General features: G+C 41.5%; 1 protein-coding gene across 2 annotated transcripts in view; it reads left to right on the top strand.

The window, feature by feature from the left end:
* LYN (LYN proto-oncogene, Src family tyrosine kinase) overlaps positions 1–22,765 on the top strand; it is a 109,760-nt gene extending 86,995 nt beyond the window's left edge. For both annotated transcript variants that reach the window (XM_004679871.2, XM_004679870.2), the window contains exons 11-13: positions 9,946–10,099; positions 13,369–13,500; positions 21,323–22,765. In XM_004679871.2, coding sequence (XP_004679928.1) covers positions 9,946–10,099; positions 13,369–13,500; positions 21,323–21,525 — 489 coding nt within the window. In that variant the 3' untranslated portion in view covers positions 21,526–22,765. The remainder of the gene's footprint in view (positions 1–9,945; positions 10,100–13,368; positions 13,501–21,322) is intronic.
* Positions 22,766–23,968: the final 1,203 nt, after the last annotated feature.

Here is a 23,968-nt window from a genome sequence, read left to right as displayed (position 1 = left end):
TCTGTTTAATTTTGGGGGGCATACCCATCCTGTTTTCCATACCAGTTGCAACATTTGGAAGGGTTCTCCTGGAAAGGATTATTCTAAGTGAAGTGAACCAGAAGGAGAATATAATAAATACATGATGGCTTCACTTCTATGTGGAATATAGGTTAACGAAGACAAACTTTAAAACCAGTTTTTGAACGCTGTAGTTTTGAGGTGTCTAGGAGGGGAAAAAAGGGAGAGGGAGAAGAGAAGGGGAGAAAACAGGGTGGTAGGAGAGCACAGTGAACTGTGGTGGAAGACAATGGGTATTTTGATCAGCACAGAAAAGCTATGATAACCATACAATTTAGATGAAAATCCTATATTGTAAAGAAAACAAATGAGGATAAAAAATAATGGCTGTCATTAAAAATTAAAAATAAATACACAAGACATAGGAAAGGGTTCTAATTTCCCCACCTCCATACCAACACTGAGTATTTTCTTTCTTTTTGTTGGTTTATTTAACTTGATTGTATTGTTTATTTGTTTGTTTATGGGTCCTTATGGGTGTGGGATGGTTCAACAAGTTTGTGCAAGAGATAGTTTATTAAAATTAGTGGATGTATGTTTATTCCTTGTTTGATAAAGGTGATTATCTTTCCTGGAAACTTACTGATTTAGATATGGTTGTTTAGTGCAACAGCCATTTTGGAAATCATGGCTCCCTGAGGCATTGTGGGTTCTTGTATGCTATTGGATTGATTCAATTCTGATTTACACAGAAAAGCTTGCCAGTCCTAAGTTTGTATATGTAGTGCTGCAGTTGCCTCTAAGAAGCTATGGATGTGGTCTCACAGACTGTAAACTTCAACTTGGTAATTTAAAAAATTATCTAGTTTTCTAACCCAAAAGCCCAAAGGTAGATGACTGTATTAAAAAGATGTGGTACATATACACAATGGAATATTACTCAGCAACCAAAAATAAATAAATAAATAAATAAATAAATAAATAAATAAACATGACTTTTGCAGCAACATGGATGGAGCTGGAAAAGATCATGCTTAGTGAAATAAGTCAAAAAGAAAAGGAAAAATACCCCATGGTTTTTCTCTTAGCCGGAGTATCATGGACCAGGCGAGAAAATAATAATAATGAACAACTATATACCAGACATTTTATGGGGATGGAGTGGGGAATACGACCAAAAATGGGGTGGGGGTGGGGATTGCACTGGACTATGGTGATGGCACTCGGGTGATTTGGTTGCTAGAAGTTGCCTGCTTCATAGGTTATAGAAAACTAGCAAGGGGCTTGAGCAGGACAGGCAGTCAGCACTAGTAGCTGTCACCCCCAGCATCACCATCCTCATCATCAAAGTAATAAACTTCCTTATTTCTTAGCAGTGTAACTTGAAAATAATGAAAAATAGTATCTCAAGTAGTCAATGAAAACTAAAACAAAATTTCTAAGAAATTTTGACCCTCCAACATAGCAAGGAATGTGTTCTCTATTCCCTACCTTTCTCTATCCAAATTAAGCCTTAAGTATATTAACCCTAATATTAAGTATAAGGATCCAGTATAGAAGATCAATGAGTATTAATAGGTAGAAAGTTGTTCCTATAAAAACTTTCAAGAATTATAAAACAAGTGCTGTGATTTGGAGCACAGAGGAGATGTGCTCAAGCTACTTAAACTTTCTTTTTGTAAATTCTCTTTTTTCTTTGTATTCTGTTTTTCTGTTGTCACTAAGTGGTCTTTTTAGGTCAGCTTGGGACTGACCCTCAGGAGGGCCCTTCAGAAACCCTGAGAAACCCTCAGAGAGAGATTTTGCCCATTTGCTGCTCATTGGCTCAATTTCCATCAATTATTATTGTTTCATTGACTTCTTGGGGATTTTGACAGTAATTAATGATTTGAGTTCTAACTTTCCTAAGCATGGGGAATTAGTTATCTAGAGACTGAAGCAAACCTGCCTAAGAGAACAGGTAAAACCCCATGAAACCAGAGTTTGGGCAGTTTTCTTGCTCAATTTCTCTCCCTGTTTGTCTAGATGACAAATGTTTTCCAACCAGCCAATTCTAACACAGGCTGCGTTTTCAGTTCCAGTTTCTCAATTAGGCTGGAATTTCCTGGGTAGATTTTAGCTCTGCTTGAGGGAGCACATTGAGCCCTCCATTAGGTTCCTTTCTTTCCATTATTCCCTCCCTCGTCTGACTTAAATGTGGGTTTCTCTTCATTAAAATAAAATAACTTACTAAGCAAAAGACCCTGTTATTTGCCAATTTCACTGAAAAGAGATAGTAATTAGATGACTCAAGAACACGAAAGCAAGACTTCCAGAACAGGCCATCCATACAAACACTAATTTGTCCAAAGTGTCACTCACATTTTCTTGTGCATCCTACCCAGTAGTGTCCTGAGCAAACCATTCAGAGAGCAGATTCTTAGGGGAGTCTAAGCATCTGATGAGGACAGGTTGCTGAAAGGTGGGGTACAATGTGTGGGCACTGGGGTTGACTGGTTTCTGAGGAAAACAGGAAAAGATAAGTGCCCTCTGTAGTTCACTCAGAAGTGCCTTGCAAAGGCGGTTATTCGAACTCCCCGTTAGTATGTAAACCATAAATAAACTCCTCAGGTCAGGCCATGCACAGAGTGTGGGGAGGATTTGCTGCAGCTGCTCACAGCATTTACTCCTCACTTGGGGATAGAAGCATAGACTTCCCTTTAATCATTGCTATTGGGTATGCTTAACTCAATTGCTTCTGAAAACTTGGGTCTGATTTAACATTTCTGAAATATACCCTGGAAAAGTTGTATCTACAAAACAAATAGGACTTTGGATTTTGTGTTCAAGGCCCAATGCTCCCTTCCGAGGCACACACATGGTAAGTGCGCGTGTAGGTGTGTCAGTGTGCAGTGTGCAGCAGAGGCTGGTACTTCACAGAGGGCTGGAATTGAAAACTTTCTGCAGATGGATATTTGTGTATGTGCACAGGTGTGTGTGTGTGTGTGTGTGTGTGTGAATTGATGTATGTGGACATACTGAAAAATGGACATGAGTTACTAGACAGCCACAGAGGTATGTGTCCATATTGACCCTCTCAGAGGAGAGTCAGAAACCCACCTTTTCCCAACTCCACCTGGAAGAAGTCATGCCTGTGTGTAATTTGCTGTGGGCACTGGAGAATCCTTCTCCCTTCTTCACACCAGCAGTAGGGATGGCAGGCCTTCCTGTCTGATTTCCACAGCTGTGGGAGTTGCTTGGCACACACCAGTGGCCAGCTCCATTTCTGCTCAAAATGCATCAGAGAGGCCTCTCTGCAAGGCTTGCAGCACCTGAGAGTGGAATTCTAGTTTTTAGTACCTCACAACATATGACTCATAAAACATTAACTCATGAAACATTTGGGGGGGAGGGGTTGTTGGTTTTTTTTTAATAAATATAATAGTTTATGTTTACATCATTTTGTGCCTTTTTCCATCTCAGTTCATGAAACATTTTTAATATCATCTCTATGTCTAGAACTTCCGTTGTGTACTGGGTACTTGGAACTTCAGAAGAATCTGTCTGATTTTCTGGCTCAGTTTGGGAATAGAGAATTCACTCTCTAACCTAGCCCTCTCTCTGCCCTTCTGACAGTAACACAAACACACACTTCAGAGGGAGAAAACATCATCATCATATATTTCTGTTACAGGGCACCCCAGTGTGAACTGGGCTGCCTGCCAGTGGGTCCTCACCCGTGCGCTTAAAATTTAGTTGTAATGGGCCCTCCCTGGTGGTGCAGTGGGTTAAAGCACAGCACTAAGAAGCTAAAGCCACTTCCGCATGAGTTCCATCCCCACCTGGAGGTGACCTACATGGCCTGGCAGACCTCTCCTTACCCACCTGCTGCTTCTCTCAGCAGTGTACTTTGGCAGTCGGCTTGTTCTGCTCCCCACTCTGTCTCTGGTGAATCCTCTTGCCGCCCTTGCACCTCTGGCCTGTACCCCAATTCTGTGTACATAAATAAATAAATCTTAGAAAAAAAAATTTACTTGTACTACAGGCACACACAAAAGGGTCAATAATGGATTTATTTACAAAAAGGGAAAGGAAAAGTAACAACCCAGGGAAAGAGAGAGATACAAGGTAACTAGAATATATTACCAGCTAGGCTGACTTGGAACTCCAGTACCGAATGGATATCACCCAGTCACGAGTCCTGAGAGTCGTTGCCCCAGCGAGAGAGTGCCATTGGAAAATGGCTCCCTGTTTATCCACCAAAGTCCCAGAATGCCTGCTTAGCTCTGCCTTTGGGGCCTTGCAGTTCTCTCCTTGATACTGCTGAGAATTGTCCACAAAATTCTGCAGAGTTCCTCTAGGACATCCTTCCCCTTAACATTTCCACTGAAGGTACAAAAGGGGAACTAAGAAATGCATATTCGCTGTGCTATTTGAGCAGAAGTGTATGAGATGTGAGGTCTATCTAAATCTAAATCAGTTAACTTTAAACCAGGAATATGAAAACATGCTAACTTTATCTTCTTACATTAGTGCTCTCACTTTAGGTAAGGGTAGTGCTTTTCATTTCAAATTTCCAGTAGCTTTACACAAAGAATCACTGAGAGTTAGATAATAGCACATGAAAATGAGACATTTTTAATTACTTGTTTAGCATCAGCAGGTAGCTTAGACCAGTTAGGATTTTCTCTTGTTCTCCATCCCAGGCCCAAGATGAAGAAAATCTTCTCATATGACTTAAAACCTAAAGATTAATTCAGTTTCCCACGCCCTCTAAGAAATGGCTCTGGCCCAGCCTTGAAATGAGGGAGAAGTGCCAGGTTCCTCTGTTTTGGAATCATGGAGCTGAAGGAGTCTTCCCTATATTTTATGAAAAACAGAAGCTCAAGCAAGCATTATGTTCCAAACAATTGATTAACTCAGACTTGGGCCAAGGTTACCCCAGCTGCTGTCACCTACCCATGCGCCCCTCTGTCCTGGGGCATCTCCAGCTCCTGATCTGGGCCCTTTTTTGCTGACTCGTGTGGGGACTTCCTGTCCCAAGGATGAAGAGAACTTCACCCACTTGTGGAATTGTTTATAGGCAATGCATTGAGGCTGAGATTTTGTCCCATCTATGTAGAATGTTCCTTAAGGTGCAGTGATTCTTTAACTTCAGTACGTACAGATTTCCCAAAGATCTTGTTAAAATTCAGATTCTGATTGATTAAATCAGGATCAGAATCCAAATGCCATACTTCTGACAAGTCCCCAAGTGATAGCAAGGTTGCTACTGGTTGGAGGACCACACCTGGCATCACAGGGCTAAGACTGGTTCCCCGGACAACACCTCAGAATCCTGATTCAAGATGAATTGGTTTAAGGTGAGACCCAGATAGTGGTATTGTTTAAGAGCTCCCCAGATGCAGTCAGAGTTAGGAAATACTGGCTCTAGGGTTAAGATTTAATTTAACTGCTAAATACACAAAAGGGAAATTAAAATCCCTTCCAAGCCATTCCACTAAACTTTGATGTGTCTCTGGGAAAGTAATTTCCTTTTGGCCCCATCACAGTTCCAGAGGGAATGACAGTTATTGCTTTTTTATAGAATATAGGGTCATTTGGATGAAGGAATAATTTGCTGCCTTAATTTTAGCCTGGTTGTTTTCATTCTGATAGGTCTTAACCTCATCCATGCCAACAATATAGCATCATCTAGCTAAGTCACTCTTTTTTTATTTTTTAATTATTAATTTACTTTTTGAACAGCCCATATCCTTTTTTTTTTTTTAGATTTATTTTTGTTTATGCATACAAGAAGTGGGATGCGGCCAAAGGTGTTGGGGCCAGGGAAAGTGAGAGGATTCACCAGAGACAGGGTGGGGAGTAGAACAGGCAGAATTACTGAAATACTCTGCTGAGGGAGGAATGGGAAAGACAGAAGAGATCTGCTGCACCATATGGGTCAGGTCCCTGTCTGGGAATCAAATTCAGGACCTCACAGTGAATGTGCTGAGACTTAACCCCTAGACCACTAGGGAGACCCTAAATTCCTTATTTTGAATCATAAGGCAAACTGATTTAAACCTCTTTTGCTCCATTTAGCTTCTAGAAGATGCTTCTAAACCCTGCCTTTTAAATGGGCACATCACTCCTTGGGGAATGAAAATTTGTTCGTGGGGAAGAAGGAAATCTTAGATATTACAATAGTTTGTGTCCCCTACCACAGCTCAGACTCACCTGACAAAATATTATTTCTTTGTATTTTGTTTCTCCTGCTAAAAATAAACTTTAATTTAAAATATAAATCTAATTAATTTCTTCTTCCTTAGTATGATACTGAAAAAATGTTGGGAAATGCTGTTCTAAACAGACAAAATAAGACAACACAAAATAAGCATATGTGTACTTCCTGTGATGAACTCTATTGGGGAGAGTTTATAATTCCCTTTCTGAGGGAATTTGGGCTAACAAAAACTGAATTCTGAGAGGAAACTTCAAAAGTATTTTCCTCTTCTCAATACAAAAGTATTCTTTCAATGAAAAAGAATTAAGATTTATTTATGCATTCAAGAACAGGAGTACAGGCCAGAGTTGTGGGGTATGAGAGGATTCACCAGAGACAAAGAAGGGAGCAGAACAGGCAGACTGACTGAAATATAACTGCTGAGGGGAGCAGTGGGTGAGACAGTAGAGGTCTGCTGGGCCATGTGGGTCACCTTCCTGCGTGGGGATTGAACTCATGCTGCAGTGGCTGCTGATAGCTTCTTAGTGTTGTGCTTTAAAACCTTGTGCCTCCCAGAGGGCCCTCAATGAAAACTTTGACTTCTAGAAGCATCTCAATAACTAGTCCATCTCTGTTACTCATGTGACATTTTGGAGTCCAGGGTTAAAGTATAAATCCTGCCTCTCTCCTAAAGTATTTCTACAGTGTCAACAAATGGGGGAGGAAGAAGGTATTCTGTGAAACAAAAGTTGACCCTAGATTCCATTAGCCAAGGTAGTCTCTGATTTCTTCCTGCTATTGCAAAATGGAGCTGGAGTTACTTTAGCCAAAGTAAATACAACTTAAAAAAATTAAGGTTTTTTATTTTTTTTAAAAAAGAAACCAAGAAAGAACAATACATGTAGGCCAGAGAAGAATGAATTTTACATAAGAGGAGAGTTGTAGTCTTTAATGACCTCAAAAGCAAATCCTACCTGAAAGCATTTATTTTGCTCCCATATCTATTATTTATTCAACTTGGTTAATGCCAAGTTTTAGAATCATGATCTTGGTGAATACAGTACTATTATTATTGTTTGAAATATGAGCTCATTCAAGTACTCTGACATGAAAAAGAAGGCCAACGTAAATAGGCTTGTTGCAAGTCTGCGGTTATTTCAGAGAATCATTTTTAAAATGCATTCAGATTTGTATGCATTTAGGTATGTGTGATAAAGTCTCACCAACAAGTTCCCAAGATGTCTTACTCTCTTATCAAGATGAGCGATATGGGTCCCTGGTACTTTGTCAGTGTCCTCTGGCATATATCTGCGTGTTTACTCAGCTCCTGGCAGGAGTGTCCCACACAGGTTCCTGGTGTGAACTGCACTTTCAGACTTACGCTGAGATTATAGCCAACTGGGCTCTTTCGAACTCCTGGCCCAGTTTGTGTCTAATGATCAGGGTATTACTTAAGCACCCAAGAATAGAAATATACACACTCTACACCTGCCCTAAGTGACTTCATTCCTGTCATAATCAAAAGTAAACAGGTAAGGAGCAGGAGACATGGGTCACAAACATTGGAGGGGAAGGAGTCTGCCAGGCTGCCTGCTGGAGGTGATAGCCCAGCTCACCTGCAGAATGAAGTGTCCAGGGGAAAGGAGCAGGGAGGGGGTGTTGCAAGCAGGGGCAGGTATGGAAACCAGGAGGCTGGACTGGAGATGTTTGCAGTGAGGAAGCAGGAGGCTCACCAGGGACTGAGTCAGCAAAGCTTTGGCCACAGTGTTAGGGAGTTCAGACTGTGTCTCAAGGCCCGTTTGAAGTAAAGAATGACCTTGCTGGACTTGCGCAAAGGATTAATATATTTTTGTGGAGGAATACTATAGCTCAGTCCTTCACAGAAGTAACATCTAACCGAATTGGCAGGCAGGGATCGGACCCCATGTTGCCTGACAAGCAGAGCCTGGGCCTTCTCCAACATGTCTGCCCTGCTCCAGTGCCACTCATTAGTCTTAGTGACAAGCTGTACATTACCGTATTGTTTCTACGAAAGAAAAAAATCCAACCTCTTTCGTTCTTTGTGATTTACGATTTTCTCTGTTCAAGAAAGTTCCTTGGTATCAGCCAGGCATGAGCCACCCGCTGACAGCACTGTGAGTCCTGCCTCGTACACAGGGATTATTATGTGCCAGATTCTGTGGCCACAGCAATATCATTTGTCCAACTCCCACAGCAGCTGCAGCCGTGTTCTAACAGCATAGCATTCTGGGACTACTACAAACCCAACATTTTCCAAAAAGTTTTCTTTAGTTCAGGTAAAAGTTTGGTGACAAGTTCAGAGGTTTTAACAGATCAAGTGTGAACAGAAAAGATATGTGATTTCTACAGAGAGAGGTCTGTTCTCTGGCATGATAAGCACCATGAAACAGCATAAAAATAATGACAAAGCTATAATTAGTAGGTGCAAATGAGCTTTACACAAATTCACCACCAAGGGGTAAAGGGAAGAGAAATTACCAAGAGCAGTTCAGGAAAGCATGGCTGGGACTGACTGGGAAAAGGAAAGGCTTTCTAGCAGGGGGAAGAAACACACCTAGTATTGATGGATGAGCCAGCCAGACCTTTGTTAGGAAACATGACCTGACTGAAACCAGAGTTGGAACTGGGTAAAAAAAAAAAAATGAGGATGATTTTGCAAATGAGTACGGAATGGCAGGGCCTCACAGCTGAGCCACTAAGAGTTCAAGGCAGAAGCTGACAGAACCCATTCGTTCCTGTGCGACTTAACCAGAATTAGAACTTTGCCTCTAACTGCTTGTCTGGACTGGACTTCCCTCCCTCTCTCTCCTTTATCTTTGCCATCTGGAAATATTTTCCATTAAAAACCTATTTGATTTCCTTAAATTTCTGATTGTGTGGTAAGTGATGAAAAATGGCTTGCCTCCCCGATTTTATTGTTTCAGTCCTTGATTGTTCCTCTCTTGCTGTCGTACTTGTCCTGGGGTGAGCTTTCTGGCCACCTTGGAGGGGATTGCAGAAAGAACTGGGGAAACTGGTACTGTGGGCTTTGATGAACCTGACCCGAGGATGCTGCCTATCCAGGGTGTCCTCTGCCTGACATCCTGCCATTTATTTGTGTTAGCTTCCTGCTTTCTCAGGCTCTCTTTTTCATTTGAAAACTAAGACAATGATGTCTATATATCTACTGCCAGAATTTAGAAGTCTTTAGCAGGTTCTATGTATATACATTAGAAAATGTTGTGAGAATAGATATTAAAAATCAAGTTGAGGGCCCTCCCTGGTGGCGCAGTGGGTTAGAGCACAGCACTAAGAAGCTTAAGCCACTTCAGCATGAGTTCGATTCCCGCCTGCCCCGGAGGTGACCACATGGCGTGGCAGACCTCTCCTGACCCGCCCGCTGCTCCCCTCAGCAGTGTACTTCGGCGATCTGCCTGTTCTGCTCCCCACTCTGTCTCTGGTGAAGCCTCTTGCCGCCCCTGCACCTCTGGCCTGTACCCAAGTTCTGTATGCACAAATAAATAAATCTTAAAAAAAAAAATCAAGTTGAAAACTAAATATCCTCATTGGAGACTTGGGGTGCAGTTATTTAAAAAAGACTCAAAATGGTGAATATCCATTTACTCACTGCTTTTTGAAATTCGAATGAGACTGATATACAAGAAATGATTTCAGGAACTCACGTTCTTTGGTTTTCCTTTCTGGCCGTCTGTGGCCACCTCCCTTAAATATTAAAATGAGAGCCGTATTCTGTCTTTCAGATCGCTGAGGGAATGGCATACATCGAGAGGAAGAACTACATTCACCGGGACCTACGGGCAGCTAATGTCCTGGTCTCTGAGTCACTCATGTGCAAAATTGCAGATTTCGGTCTTGCTCGAATAATTGAAGACAACGAGTACACAGCAAGGGAAGGTATGTTCTGCAAGGAGTCTTTAGATAGTCTGTTATTGCTTAGGCTTCTGCCTTTTCTGGCCTGATTTGACTAAGTAATTTCAATAATCATCACTTAACAAAGGACTCAATTGATAAAATATTCACAATGTACTTTTCTGTTGAGTGTTCCATTCTATTAATAATATTTATTTTAAAAAATGTACTGCCCCATTTAATTTCACATGATGCTTCGGTAAAGTTTACAGAGGCTAACATTTGTATTTTAATTAAACATAGCAAAATGAAGAACTGACAAGATCAGGAGCTTTTAATATTATTTGTGAAAGCTTTTTACTCAATTAAGTACAATTTCCTTAGATATAGAGAAAATATTTTTAACAGTAATTCTATATCCAGGTCTTTTCATTACAAATTAATGCATGGAAATTATCACACACAGAAATAAATATTATGCTACAAAACACACTTTATTTTCCGTATTATATATATGGATATGTATTTCCCATGTTCTAAAGATGAGCAGAATGGCTTTAAATCTCCTAGCCCTGCATGGTGCTATGATACTGAAATGTCAGGGTTTCAGGCCTAGTCTCCCAGCCAGGAACGGCTCCCAGGCTGCAGTAGCAGTGCTGAGTCCCAGCCACTAGGCCACCATGGGTTGGTGTCTCAAGAAGCCACACCAGGAACTTCAGTCACTCAGGCAAGCAAGCGAGAAGGCAAATTGCTTTAGAGAAAGACAAAGGTTATTGGGGAGAAAAGGAACAGAAATATTGTGGGACCCCCACGCCGGTGGAACCAGGCCAGGAAGGGGCAAGGGAGCTGAAGTGGAGTGAAGCTTCAGGTAATATATACCTTTTTCCAGAATTAGTTTAAAGGTCCACCACTCTCTCTGTGATTGGTCAGTTCTCTGTGGTCTCACTCACTGCCCTAATGGCTCTGTGGCCAGAACTAAGTCTCTGTGTCCCAGCCCTTAGCATGCATTTCTTTTTTTTTTTTTTTTTTTAAGATTTATTTATTTATGCACACAGATCTGGGGTACAGGTGCAGGGGCAGTGAGAGGATTCACCAGAGGCAGAGTGGGGAGCAGAACAGGCCAACTGATAAAGTACATTGCTGAGGGGAGCAATGGACAGGGTCAAGAGAGGTCTGCCACACCATGTGGGTCACCTCCAGGGTGGGGATCGAACTCATGCTGAATTGACTTTAGCTTCTTAGTGCTTTAACCTGCTGCACCACCTAGGAGGGCCAGCATGCATTTCTTTATCATCCTTGCTCTGGAATGTTGCCCCTAGTCCTGGGGTGTTTGATTAGTCCCTTTTGGAATTTGCTGCCCTTATCTCTGGAGCTTTCCTTAACTCTCCTGAGGTCTCTGCCTGCACTGCCCTGAGGCTGCCTAATTCTATCCCTAGATCATTGGGGCTAGAACCTGCCTGGGCTCCACTACCTTTTCCTGTTACTTATGATCTGAGGATTCTGATGGCCTCACAAAAAGCCCTCGGAGTATTTTTACAGTGCTTTCTCTCTTCTCAGAGAGCCAAGCATTTTTCTTGAGATTACTAAAAATCGTCAGACAAGTATTGCTTGCCTTTTAACTACACATGTGTTTTCTGGAATGACTGACAAAGAAGACCACAGACTAAATACTTGGTTTTGACTCAACATCTTTGGGTCTTCCGTGTTTAAGGTGGTTCTCTTGCTTCAAGCCTTTGGTTTTTAAGTGGCTTATAACTTGTCCTTGGTTTTAATTTGCCTTAGCAAAAAAATAAGGTGAAAGAAAGTCATGTAAGGAAGAAGAGTTTTAAAAAAATCAAACTCTAGCAAGCATTTGCAGTGTGACAGACACTATTCTAAGTGTGTTTCATATATTATCTCATTTAACTTTGCAATAACTCTACATGATAGGTTTCTTCATCAGCATCATTGTATAATTGAAGAACAGGTTCAGTAAAAGCTGCTCAGTAAAATCTCCTAGAAATTCAAATTTAAAAGATCTAGCCTCAACATATGTGAGCTAGAATTTATTCCACCGGCTTTGCTGAATCTGTCTAAATTCTCCCCCCAAATAGCCATTCTATTTCGAGAAAGTAACAGTGTGGCCATCTCAGGCTCTCTGACTAAACAGCATGCTATCTCCAGGCCACAATATATTTACCATTTGTTGGGATTTATCTTGTGGGTGGCACTTAGAACAACCCCCTTCACCCTGACAACAACCTGAAGAGGTACTTTTATTTCCCTATGTTACAAATACAGGTGCCAAGAAGACACAGAGGAAGGTGATTGGTTAGGGTACCACCAGCCTGGAGATTGCAGAACTGGGATTCAAACCCCTGGCTTGGTGTCTGAGCCAATTCCCCAAAGGTCCAGTCCCTGCCCCAAACACCCTGTGCTTCTGCTCTATGCGAGCGGAAGTAGGTGGGGGTAAGTTAATGCTGGAAGGTTCAAAAGACCTCTCCACACTGCCTCGGCTCCCTGAGGCTTTCCTCCGGTCTTATTCTCAGATTTCCAATTTTGATCTGATGCTAAAAAAAAATCCTACAGCAAAGATGTGATAAAAGCAAATACATTACTAAAAAAAAAAAATGTGATTGGGTGGCAATTCCTAGCCTTCCAGTGCATCTGAGCCTGTGTCTGAACTTCTGTATTCAAAGCGACCCTGTGGGTTCCCTTGAACTAGAAGTGTCTCTCCTGTGATCCCCAGGTAAAGATTAAATTTCTTAATCTCACCTCTCCTTACAAGAAGCACACTGTCATCATTATTGGCTCATTTTAGGCAGATCATATTGCTAACCCTAAATGCTTAACAGTGAAAATAAAGTTAGGAGTTACATCTGAAGTTCCTACTGGTATGAGCTAAAACACATTTATCCACAAAAACAGACACATCAAGAGATATGTGTTCCACATAAACATGTTGTGGATTGATGAGAGAAAATCTGACCACTGAATGATGCTTTAGAGTCTGTTGTTCAGGGAAAATATCCAAGCTCAGACTGGAGGTCTTTACTTTCTGTGTCATGTTCTTTGTCTTGTTTATAGTGTATTAGATATTATATCCTTGTTAGGATACAGAAGAAACATTGCTTCTTAAGAGAGAAATACCCAAAGGGAAGCAGAAGATGGAGGCAAATATTTTGAAGATTGTATCTTTTTTACCATGTGCAGATTACTGATTTAAAATACATTATTAAAATTTCCCAAAAGAAGGAAAGTGTGGGTGTTACACCCTCATGAATTTTATTGTTTCTGCTGAGAGGATCAAATAGTTGTCTTGTCTTCTCTTGTAGGTGCTAAATTCCCCATTAAGTGGACAGCTCCAGAAGCCATCAATTTTGGATGTTTCACTATTAAATCTGATGTTTGGTCCTTTGGAATTCTCCTGTATGAAATCGTCACCTATGGAAAAATACCCTATCCAGGTAGCATTTACTTACCTACTTCCATTCAAGTGGTATATATTAGCCCAAAAGTAAACAATATCAGGCATAAACAATAACTCTCCACAAGCTAAGAATAAGCCTCTGTGCTAGAACTTGATTTTGATTATCCTTATTGGAAGTATGCTAAAATTGGGCTAGACACTGCTCTGCCTTCTTAGGTAACTGACTGCATGTGCTTTTCCTTCACTAATTATTTCTACCACTTAGTACCTAGAATGGACCTGCACCATCACAGGTGTTGTGGATCGGAGGCTGGATTAGAGGTAGACGCAGGTGCTTCTTCAAAGTAGTGCACCTGCTAGGGGAGGAAACAGAAATGAGAATGTGTGGTGCTTTTTTGTTAATTTTCAAACAGGGTTTCAGTAAAATGCTTTGAAATCCCTGGCCTTTAATGATCATTCTCTGCCATTTGTAGTGAGGCAGCCATGTGAGGGTGGGCATGAGGGCATGAGAATGAATCTACACTTTCTGGGCTCTCTGGCATTCTCTTGTGTTCTCTCCCCTGGTCTCCACTGCATTTTGCTGCACAGTCCTCTGCCAGCTCAGTCCTCTGCTGCATCCTTACGTGCTCAGCCTCCAGACCCAGGTGTACCCACTTGCATATGTTCACTCTCAAGGTGTCGCCATCAGGCACATGTATAAGACTACAGGTTTTGATCCTCAAAGCCAATGGCAGGAGGGGGGGCATGCTGATCATTTCCATTAACCCTACACTCCTATAAGTGAAACCATCCAATAATTTTTCTTTTTCCTTCTGACTTAGTTCAGTGAGCATAATTTCTTCTAGCTCCACCCATGCTGCTGCAAATATCATTAATTTACTTTCTTTGATTGCTGAATAGTATTCCATTGTGTATATATACCACATCTTTGATATCCAGTCATCTGTTTGGGGGCATTTAGTTTGTTTCCACATCTTAGTTATGGTTAATAGTGCTGCAATTAAGTCAAGCGTGCAAGTTTCTTTTCCAATGAATAGTTTTGTGTCCGTTGCATAGGTTACTAAGAGTAGTGTTGCTGCATCATAAGGCAGCAATTGAATAGTTTGAGTGTCCTCTACACAGCTTTCTATAGTGGTTGGACCAGTTTGCATTCCCACCAGCAGTATAAAAGGGCTCCTTTTTCTCTATATCCATGCCAGCATCTGTTGTTGCCAGTTCTTTTAATATGGGCCATTCTCACTGGTGTGAGGTGATATCTCATGATGGTTTTGATATGCATTTCCCTGATTATAAGGGATGTTGAGAATTCTTTTCATATACCTGTTGATTATTTGCATTTCTTCTTTGGAAAAGTGCATACTTAACTCTTCTGCCCATTTTTTGACTGGATTGTTTCCTTTGTTTTTGTTGAGTCTCATGAGTTCTCTGTAGGTCTTTGAAATATAGACTGATAAGATTTTTCCACTCACAAGAAGTGTATGTGATAAGACAGTATAGCATAGAGAATGTGAATAGAATTCAGCAATCTTAGTTATTTAAATACAGGATTGGTTCACAGACAGCATAGACCATGGTAAACACTGCCAAAATATGTCACATCCATCATTGTTATAAAACTACTTGCAGAAGGCATCCCCATAGAGTTAAGTTATCTGGGAGTATATTCTTTACTTGGAAAAGTGTTGGATATGTTCAGGTTTTGATTTTTATTTTTTTAAGAAAGTGGTTTAGAAGCTGTATGACTAGCTTAGTAAATTTTAAAGGAGAAAAAGAACATAAAATCAAACGTAAAGCGCATTTTTAGAGGGAAAAAAGATTAAAAAGTGTCATTATCAAAAACTGTCCTTGGTCAATGAGGTAGTATATTACTGATTTTCTAGATCTTTGGTTTCTAATTTTTGGCAATTGTGTTTTTGTTAAATATGTTTTCAGATTTTTAGTTCCCATAGACTCAAAGGAGGAAATTTATTTTCGCAAGTATTCACTTATTCTCACCAATTAGTGAATCTCAAATGCACTGTTGACTCTGGGGTTTGTCTGCATGAAAAGTAGAGATATAAAAATTAATATTCTGCATCTAATTCATAATTAGAAGACAGATTACATTTCCAAATAACACTTTCTGTTGATAAGGACTCACTCATCTCCTAAAGAAAATTAAATAACTAAGTAATCACAGTCATCAAATTTGCTTAGCTTACAAATACTGAGATGCCAAATATTTTCACCTAAAATTTTAAACAAATTTCCTGCACTCAGTCCAGCTCTGCAGTAACTTCTGAGCTATGCACTGATGGCTTCTGAATTCATCCTCTGCCTAGAACTGCATTCCCTCTTTGGAAGAACCCATGCTCTCTCTTCATCCTGGAAATTTCACTGCAGTGTACCTTGTTTTTATGTTATGATGGGAGCTTGTTTTGGCTCTTCTCTTTGAAAACTTGTAGCCATAAATTCTGGGTAATTTTCATATACAGCTTTTCTGAAAATTTCCTCTTGTCCATTTTCTGTTCTCCGTCTGAAACAAGTGCTGGCAAGATGGTAGCTCTCCTGTTCCACTCTGTTCTAACGCCTTGCCACCCCACCCATAGGGCCCTGAATCACTGGGTTCACTCACAACACCCTCCAGGGTCAGGATAGCTGGTCTCTTCTCCAGGGCCTTCTAGTTTCTTCAGAAGATCACCTCCCCAGTCCTGCTCGTGACTCTAAGCCTGCCTTCCCACACCAAATATCTTTACCCCACTAAATAGTAGCTCCTTATCCCTCCAACCCCTAGCACCTGGCAAGCTCTAGTTTACATTCTCTGTGAATTTGTCTCCTTTGGTCACTTCCTGTTAAGTGGAATCTTGCCTTATTTGTCCTTTTGTGTCTGGCTTATTTCACCCAGTGTAAGTGTCTGTCCCCCTCCCCAACCCCCACCAAACATGTCAGCTGTGTCTTGCTTTTCTGTGCTGACTCTTCCTCTGCAGCTTCTGGCCCACACTTGACCCCCCACCTCCACTGGCTCCCCTAGGGAGTGTGCAGCTTCTGACCTTCTACTGATCCTTCCCAAGGTTACCACTTAACTGTTTTACCCTGGTACACCCCCTTGGTGGGCTCTGAGTGCAGGGGTGCTGTGGCCACAGATACACCACCCCCAGGCATGCTGACCCTGCATCGAGCCCTGAGGGCAAGGGATAAAACAGCTGTCTGCTTATGGTGTCACTGTCCTGCACGCTCTGGTTTTATGTTCCTCCTTTCGACTCAGACCACTTCTGCCTCTGCTTACTGGGGTCTCCTAATCATATCAAAAAAGTAGTTAGAGTTTCTGTTTCTTGTTCTTTTTTTGTTTGGGGGTGGATTAAAGCAGTGATGGTGGGGGTGGGGCAAAATATCCTTACCTCAGCTATCTTAAAGCCAAAACTGCAATCACATGTATGTTTGCAGTTTCTAAAGAAAATAGTGATATCTTTATGAGTGATGTTTTGGTTTTTCTTAAAAAAGAGAAAAGAGGTTTAAAAATGACTGAGTTTTCTGAGGCATCACCTTTTCGGTTTCTTACCAGATATATCTAGCATCTTCATGCTTCATGTAAATCAGAATCAAGAATCTCATTCTATATAAACACTCACTTTAGCCAGAAGCCATGCCCAGAAAAAAATAATAACCTGCTCTTTTGGTAGTATTACTGGTGGGAGGTTGGATCTGCGGTAGCCGGTACTTCTGTGCACACACACACACACACACACGCACGCACACAGGGGAGGGAGGGTTGTGTCTTTGATAACTGTCATGGTTCCTAGAGCTACTGGCTTCCTATCTCTTGCCACCGACTTTTATTCCTGTATTAATCTCTCATGAACTACCTTTTGTTCCTTCCCTAGGTTTTAATTTCTGCTAATGCCTTCCCAGGTGTCGTTTCCTGCCCCTTCCACCTCCCTCTCCTGAGGTGTCTTCCACATTGGACTGTGTATTATGTGAGGACAAGACTGTCTTACTCATCTGTGTCTCTCTTAGAGCCCTGTGCCAGCTCATAACCTATAGAGAGTACACCATAAATGTTCATTGAAGGAATGAAGGATGGAAAATGAAAATGTTTGTTTTTAAGTTGTCACACCCAGATCATTGGATGTGAATTTTATTTCTTTATGCATACAGAACTGGGGTAGAAGCCAGAGGTGCATGGATGGTGAGAAGCTCCACCAGAGACAAAATGGGGAGCAGAACAGGCAGATCACTGAAGTACACTGCTGAGGGGAGCAGCGGGAGGGTCAGGAGAATTTTGCCGCGCCATGTGGATCACCTCCAGGGCAGGGGATCGAACTCACACTGAAGCGGCTGAGCCTAGCTTGCAGTACTGCATCCTAACCCTCTTGGCCACCAGGGAGGGCCTGTTTGTTTGTTTTTAATATTTATTTATATATGCTTATACAACTGGGATACAGGCCAGAGGTGTGGTGAGTGAGAGGCTTCACCAGAGACAGAATGGGGAGCAGTACAGACAGACTGACGAAGTACACTGCTGAGGGGAGCAGCGGGCAGGTCAGAGGAGGTCTGCCATGCCGTGTGGGTCAGCTTCCTGGCTGGAGATCAAACTTGTGCTGCAGTGACTTTGAAGAGCTTCATAATACAGTGCTCTAACCCGTTGCACCACCAGGGAGAGCCCTGAAGATGAACTGTTTTTAAGATCACTAGCCCCCACGTGTTTGCCTATCAAAAGACCAGTTTCCAAGTATTGGGTTTCATCTTAGTGTCTGGTAGAGTTCTTTTTTCTTCTCCCTTTTTTTCCACAAGACTTGTCATCTAACTGCCTTACTTATTTTTTTTTCTTGCTTACTTGTACATTAAAGGATAGATTTTTAGATTACCTTGTTTTTATTTCTTTTTTCAAGTCAAGTTCTCTGAGCACAATCTACATCAGTTATTTTTCAGTATTAGGAGAACATAGAAGAATGAGGGAAAAATATTTTCTTGGGCACGCTCTGACCTTTTATGCAGCTGAAAGTTCTGCAGGAAGAAAATGAAAAGGACAGTCCCAACCAAGGTTGTAGTCTGCTGTTTATGTCATCGTGGACACTAATCTGCCCATCAGCACTGCAGCCTTTCATTCAAGGCACACGTAGAAAGAAGGAAGCAAGGCGATTTCTTCTTAAATGTATCCTGGTAAACTTGGCTTACATAAGAGCCAGGACAATGCTGAAGCCATGTAATTCTATGGAGCACAGAAGCCCAAATAAAGAAAGTGATGCAAATCAGGCCTTTGGCTTCAAGCAATGAGAATCAAATGAGTTCTTCCAATTATTACATTCCAGTTACACAAATATTTGAAGATGGTGTTTCAAAAGTAAACTTGAGCAAAATTGATTCATCCTATAAACAATTTTCAAGAGATCTTAATGATTATGAAGTTTGCTTGGATCTTTCAGTTTCAAAAACAAAGGCTCTTCCAAGACAGAAATAATCACATCTTCTTTCAAGGATCTAAATCTAGGCTGGGTCCTGCAGACATTAAGGTTAACTAAGAGTCCACTGAAAGGTCAGTTAAGGTTAACTAAGAGTCCACTGACCTGAGGTAAAAACTATACAGAAATTCACTCCAACAAAAATTTCACCAAGCTACACTGACTTTTAGCAATACATTCTGATTTTTTTTTCTATTTTATTGTGCCATCATTTATTTTTAAAGTATTGGTAGCTTTCCAAAAAAATCAACTTGTGGATCCCAGATGAATGGCGACTCATAATTTGAAAGTTACTGATTAGAAAATAAATTCAAAAGGTTTTGTTTCAGGGGCTCCCTGGACCTAGGAGTTAAGTCTCAGCCCTATCACCATTATACTATGAGTTTGATCCCTAGCCCAGAAGCTGACCCACATATGGCACAACTTCCTGTCTCATCCCTACTCCCCTTACCACTGTATTTCAGTAGATCTGCCTGTTCTGATCCCCACTCTTTCTCTGGTGAATCCTCTCAGTCACCACCACCGCCACACAACTCTGGACTACACCTAGAGTTTTGTTTCAAATCTAGTAAAAGACGTATTTTCTAAAGCTGCCAGTTAGTTTTTAGAACCTTTCCAGTGACCATAAGTAGTAAAATTGGTGTCTATAGAAAGGAGATAGGCATGAGAAAGAAAGGAAATTAATGCAGCGCCTCATATGCCAGATATGGTATATACTCTCCACAGAGTACATACTCCTCGAGAGCTCATAGCCCTACAGAATAAGCCCCCACAAGACAGGCAAAAGGTCCAGAGTGGCTGAGTAGAGATAAAATGGCTAAGAGTGCTCTATACTCTGTCTCATTTTAGTAATAAGGCCAAGCTTGTTAAAAGCATCTTCCCCTCCCTTAAAGCTATTCTCAATACGAAAGACAGCAATTCAGCTTCTGAACTAACCTGAGACACTGACCATATTAGAAGCCACCAGAACTCAGAAGGAATAGCTCCCTAGATTCCTTACCAGACATGGCAAACATGCAAATTCCAGAGTCAATGTGAACTTTGGCCCTGGGCTGAACTAGAGACTGAGACAGTTTCACAATTGGAATATAATCAATTGACCTGATGGATTTAAGGCTTCCTTAAGTAAACTTACAATGAAAACCAGATTTGAAAAAATAATAATGGTATGATATAATGTATGTGAAATTTTTCCTTGGTGTTACAGGTAGAAGCTGAAAAAATGCCAGGAAAGAAATTGAGATTAAGGACTGGGGCTGGGTTTGAATAATTAATTCAAAAGGTTTCAGTCAAGTCCAGCATCCTTGCATTATACAAAAGAACTTGCTTTGTCTTCTACTTATTGTTGGGGTACCATTTAATACAGTTAAAAGCTAAGCCCTCCCACTCCGGCTAGCAGGCAGGTTTGGTAGGCATGGCTAGATGAGGGCATGGATAAATTCCCTCCAGGCCAAGGCTCAAAGATGCCACCATGACCAGGAAAGTCCAGCTGCAGGAATGCAGAATCAGAGGCCAGGGCATGTGTCCTTGTCAAAGGCCAACACCTGAGACCGGACATCCCAGCAGACAATTGGTGCCAACTAGTAGCCCAAGTTAGAAAGCCCGAGAAAACAGTATAAAAGAGCCTCAAATTCCCTTTCCTGGGCAGGCCTTTCCTGTGTTGTCCACTGCTTCTCTTTATAGTATATTTTAATAATCCTCTTTTTCTGGTCTTCTCTGTCTCTGGTGAATTCTTTCCCCCCAGCACCTCCAGTCTTACCCCAATATTTCTTCCCACTACACTTTCCATATTCAGCTTTTTGTTTGTTTGTTTGTTTGTTTGTTTTGGGGGGGTAGCAAATTGACACTCTTCTCTTTTCTGCCAAGCAAATTGATGCTATTCTCTTCTTTTTTCTACCAAAACTTATATATTTAGTTGCTTGCAGAAATTTCCTTAGCTTCCACATCCATTTTTTTTAGGGTTGTAGTAATGAAATACCATAGATGGGTGGTTTGACCAACAGACATTTATTTTCTCTAAATTTTGAAAGTCAGAAATGTGAGAATACTGTGTCAGCAGAGATAGCTTCTCCAAGGGCATCTCCTTGGCTTGCAAATAAATGGCTGTCTTCTTGGATCCTTCTTGTCTGCCTGAACCCCAGCTAGCCTAGTTTCTTATTATTGCACCAGCCAGATTGGCTAATGCTTACTGCAAAGGCATCATTTTTACATTTCAAAAGCCCTCACCTCTACAGGCAGCCCCATTCTAAGGTCCTGGACAAAGGGCTGCAACATATGAGTTTGCAAGGACACAGCTAGCCCATAACAGCCTCTACACTTGTCAATAATCAGTGCAGGATGTGGGCAGCAAAAAGACCACTGGCACTCTTACCCCTCTGTTAAGTTTCTAAGTGGTTTGTTTTGTGTTTTGTTCTGCTTCAGGGAGAACAAATGCAGATGTGATGACCGCCCTGTCACAAGGCTACAGGATGCCCCGCATGGAAAACTGCCCAGAGGAGCTCTATGACATCATGAAAATGTGCTGGAAAGAAAAGGCAGAGGAGAGGCCGACATTCGACTACCTGCAGAGCGTCCTGGATGATTTCTACACGGCCACAGAGGGCCAGTATCAGCAGCAGCCTTAAAGCCAGGAAGAGTGAGAGCCGCACACAGGACCACTGCCTTATGACTAAAGGAAAAATAACAACCACTGGTTGCACTAGTTATCCATGTGCTGGGATCACCTGCCACCCTCCTTCCTGGAAGTGAGGCTACATTACTCAGGAAGAGCATGTTGGATGTAGAAAAGTGTTTCCATTGCCTGACAATGCTCAGACTGTCCCCACCGGCAGTCTTGTTTCGCTGGACCAACATCTGACAACCTTCTGAGAGAAAACACCTCTACTATCCAAAATGCACCCCCTGTGATCCCTTGTTTACAATTGGACATGTAACTCAAAGGCTCAGAGACTCAGAGACCATTTTAATCAATTTCAAATAGCAGCAGAACTGGACCTACCTATGAAACTAGGGTAACAGAGGCCTATCTGGACACTGCTTTGTATTCTTCTATGCTTTGGCTTCTTTGTTTAAAAATTACTAATCCAACCTAGTAGGTGAAGTCAGAAACTTAGAAATGTTTTTTCCAGATTTTAGCGATTGCTCCTCCTAAAATCTGAAGCTGTTAAATACTTTCTTCTCCGGTGAGAGATGGCAGGCAGCCTTGGCCTCCTGCTCTGCCCCTGAGATGCTGCCTGCTGTTACCTGTGGGACCGACTGCCAGGGTTTCGCCCAGACCACCCAGGAGACAGAAGAGCCTCCGAAAATGCTCTCCCTTGAGAAAAAGCCTTTTTAATGATCCAACTTTTCAATGCCACAATTTTCTACTTACAGAATTTTGACAATGTAGTCTGGAAGAATAGTAAGAGTGTAATCTCTGCAGAACCTAATAGGCCCTTCTAAAATGAGAATTTTCTATATTGCTTCAAATGATTTGAACATTGTCTTAATGATCAAATATTAACTTTAGTTGCCTAATGGAAAGTAAAAATGTCATATTTGGGATTATTTTTGTGACTCAGCAATCTTTTCTAAATTGTGCAAGATGGGTTGTGATACTATTTATACATGGATATGAAGGAAAATGAGATTTTAAGACTCAGATGAGCCACTGTGCAAAGGATACAAGAGATTTTGTTTACTAAATTTTTCTACTGTAAGCTTTGAAACTGCTTATATCACATGTTTCTCTTATGCTGTCATGTATATATCTAATATTTCTATTTTTTGATTTTATTTTAATATACCTGGCCCCCCAAAATAATCTCAAGCTTTTTACTTATGGTTAAGATTTTTAACTATGATGAAAGTAAAACTGAGGACTATTTGGGGTGAACTGAGAGGTGATTCCACAGAGTTATACGTTCTGCCATCTTCCTTTGAGCATTTTCTGATTGGACAACGGAGGGGATTGATGTCTGGATATTTGGCCCTTTATTGGACCAAATTGGCTTGGTTTTCAAATAGGTTTAGCAGGGACTGTTGAAATTTCATTTTGCCTATGCTGGCTAAGCTTGAGTGCTTAAGGAGGGAGGTTAATATTCTTCCCCTAAATTTTAACTTCTCTGTGAATTCTTCTTTGGTGAACTTCTCCAGTGACTTCTTGATTCACTAGTGGCATCTTCACAATGCTGGATGACTAACATTGTGCCTCTGTGCACAGCTCATCCCATGATCCACAATGACAAGCTTCCTGCATACACTGCATTTCAGAACTGCACATATGACCACATATAACTCATAGAGAAGGTGAAGAACTCAAATAGCAAAAAGAAGTCTCTACAAAACGACTAAAATTGCCTTTATTTCTCCTCTTAATTCTGCCTCCTTTTGCCCCTTGCTATTAAACTTGCCCTCAGTGGAGTGTTCAGTTATCTCCTCCGAGATCTTTCTTCCTGTGTGTGGGCCTGGCCGCCCTGTCCAGCTTGTGCTTGACCACAGGGTGCTCAGTGGGCAGCCCCCATCTCCTCTGGCAGTAGGAGCCCAGCTTCCCCTGAAAGGGAGCAAAGTGAGGGCTGAGGGGGTGTCTGAGTATGTTTAGGCTCTCCTGTGGAGGGCAGAATAATGACTCCATCACAGCCCAGAGCATGGTTGACAATCTGGAAAACAACACCCACTTCCCTGGCCGCCTCATTGTTGTTCTGGGGGGCGAGGGGGTATATGTCCATGTATATGTCACTTAACGACATCTGGGACAAGAATACAACAATGGCCCCAGTAGGCGTGAACTAAACTCTAACTGAGGTATATAGTGGGCTGTACCAGCTTGGTTTGTGTAATTACACTGATGTTCTCACTACAATATAGCCTAAAATGGTGTTTCTTAGACTGTGGCCCCTGGGTAAGCCATGCAGGGCTGTACTTGAAGAGCTTACCTGGTGAGCATAGTGTGTGTTTGGGTTTGAAAGCCATGCCTCTGCTTTGACCTTTATTGCAAAGTTATCTGCTCAGGTGCTTTGGTTTCCCAAGAGAGTGAAAGAGTAAACACGTGCTTTTTTCCTTTCTTATGAGCATGAAGCTCACTGAACT

Source organism: Condylura cristata, unplaced genomic scaffold (assembly GCF_000260355.1).
Source record: "Condylura cristata isolate star-nosed mole 26May11 unplaced genomic scaffold, ConCri1.0 scaffold00009, whole genome shotgun sequence".
NCBI lineage: Eukaryota > Metazoa > Chordata > Mammalia > Eulipotyphla > Talpidae > Condylura > Condylura cristata.
Note: the sequence above shows the minus strand (reverse complement) of the source record. Positions and strands in the feature narration are given on the sequence as shown.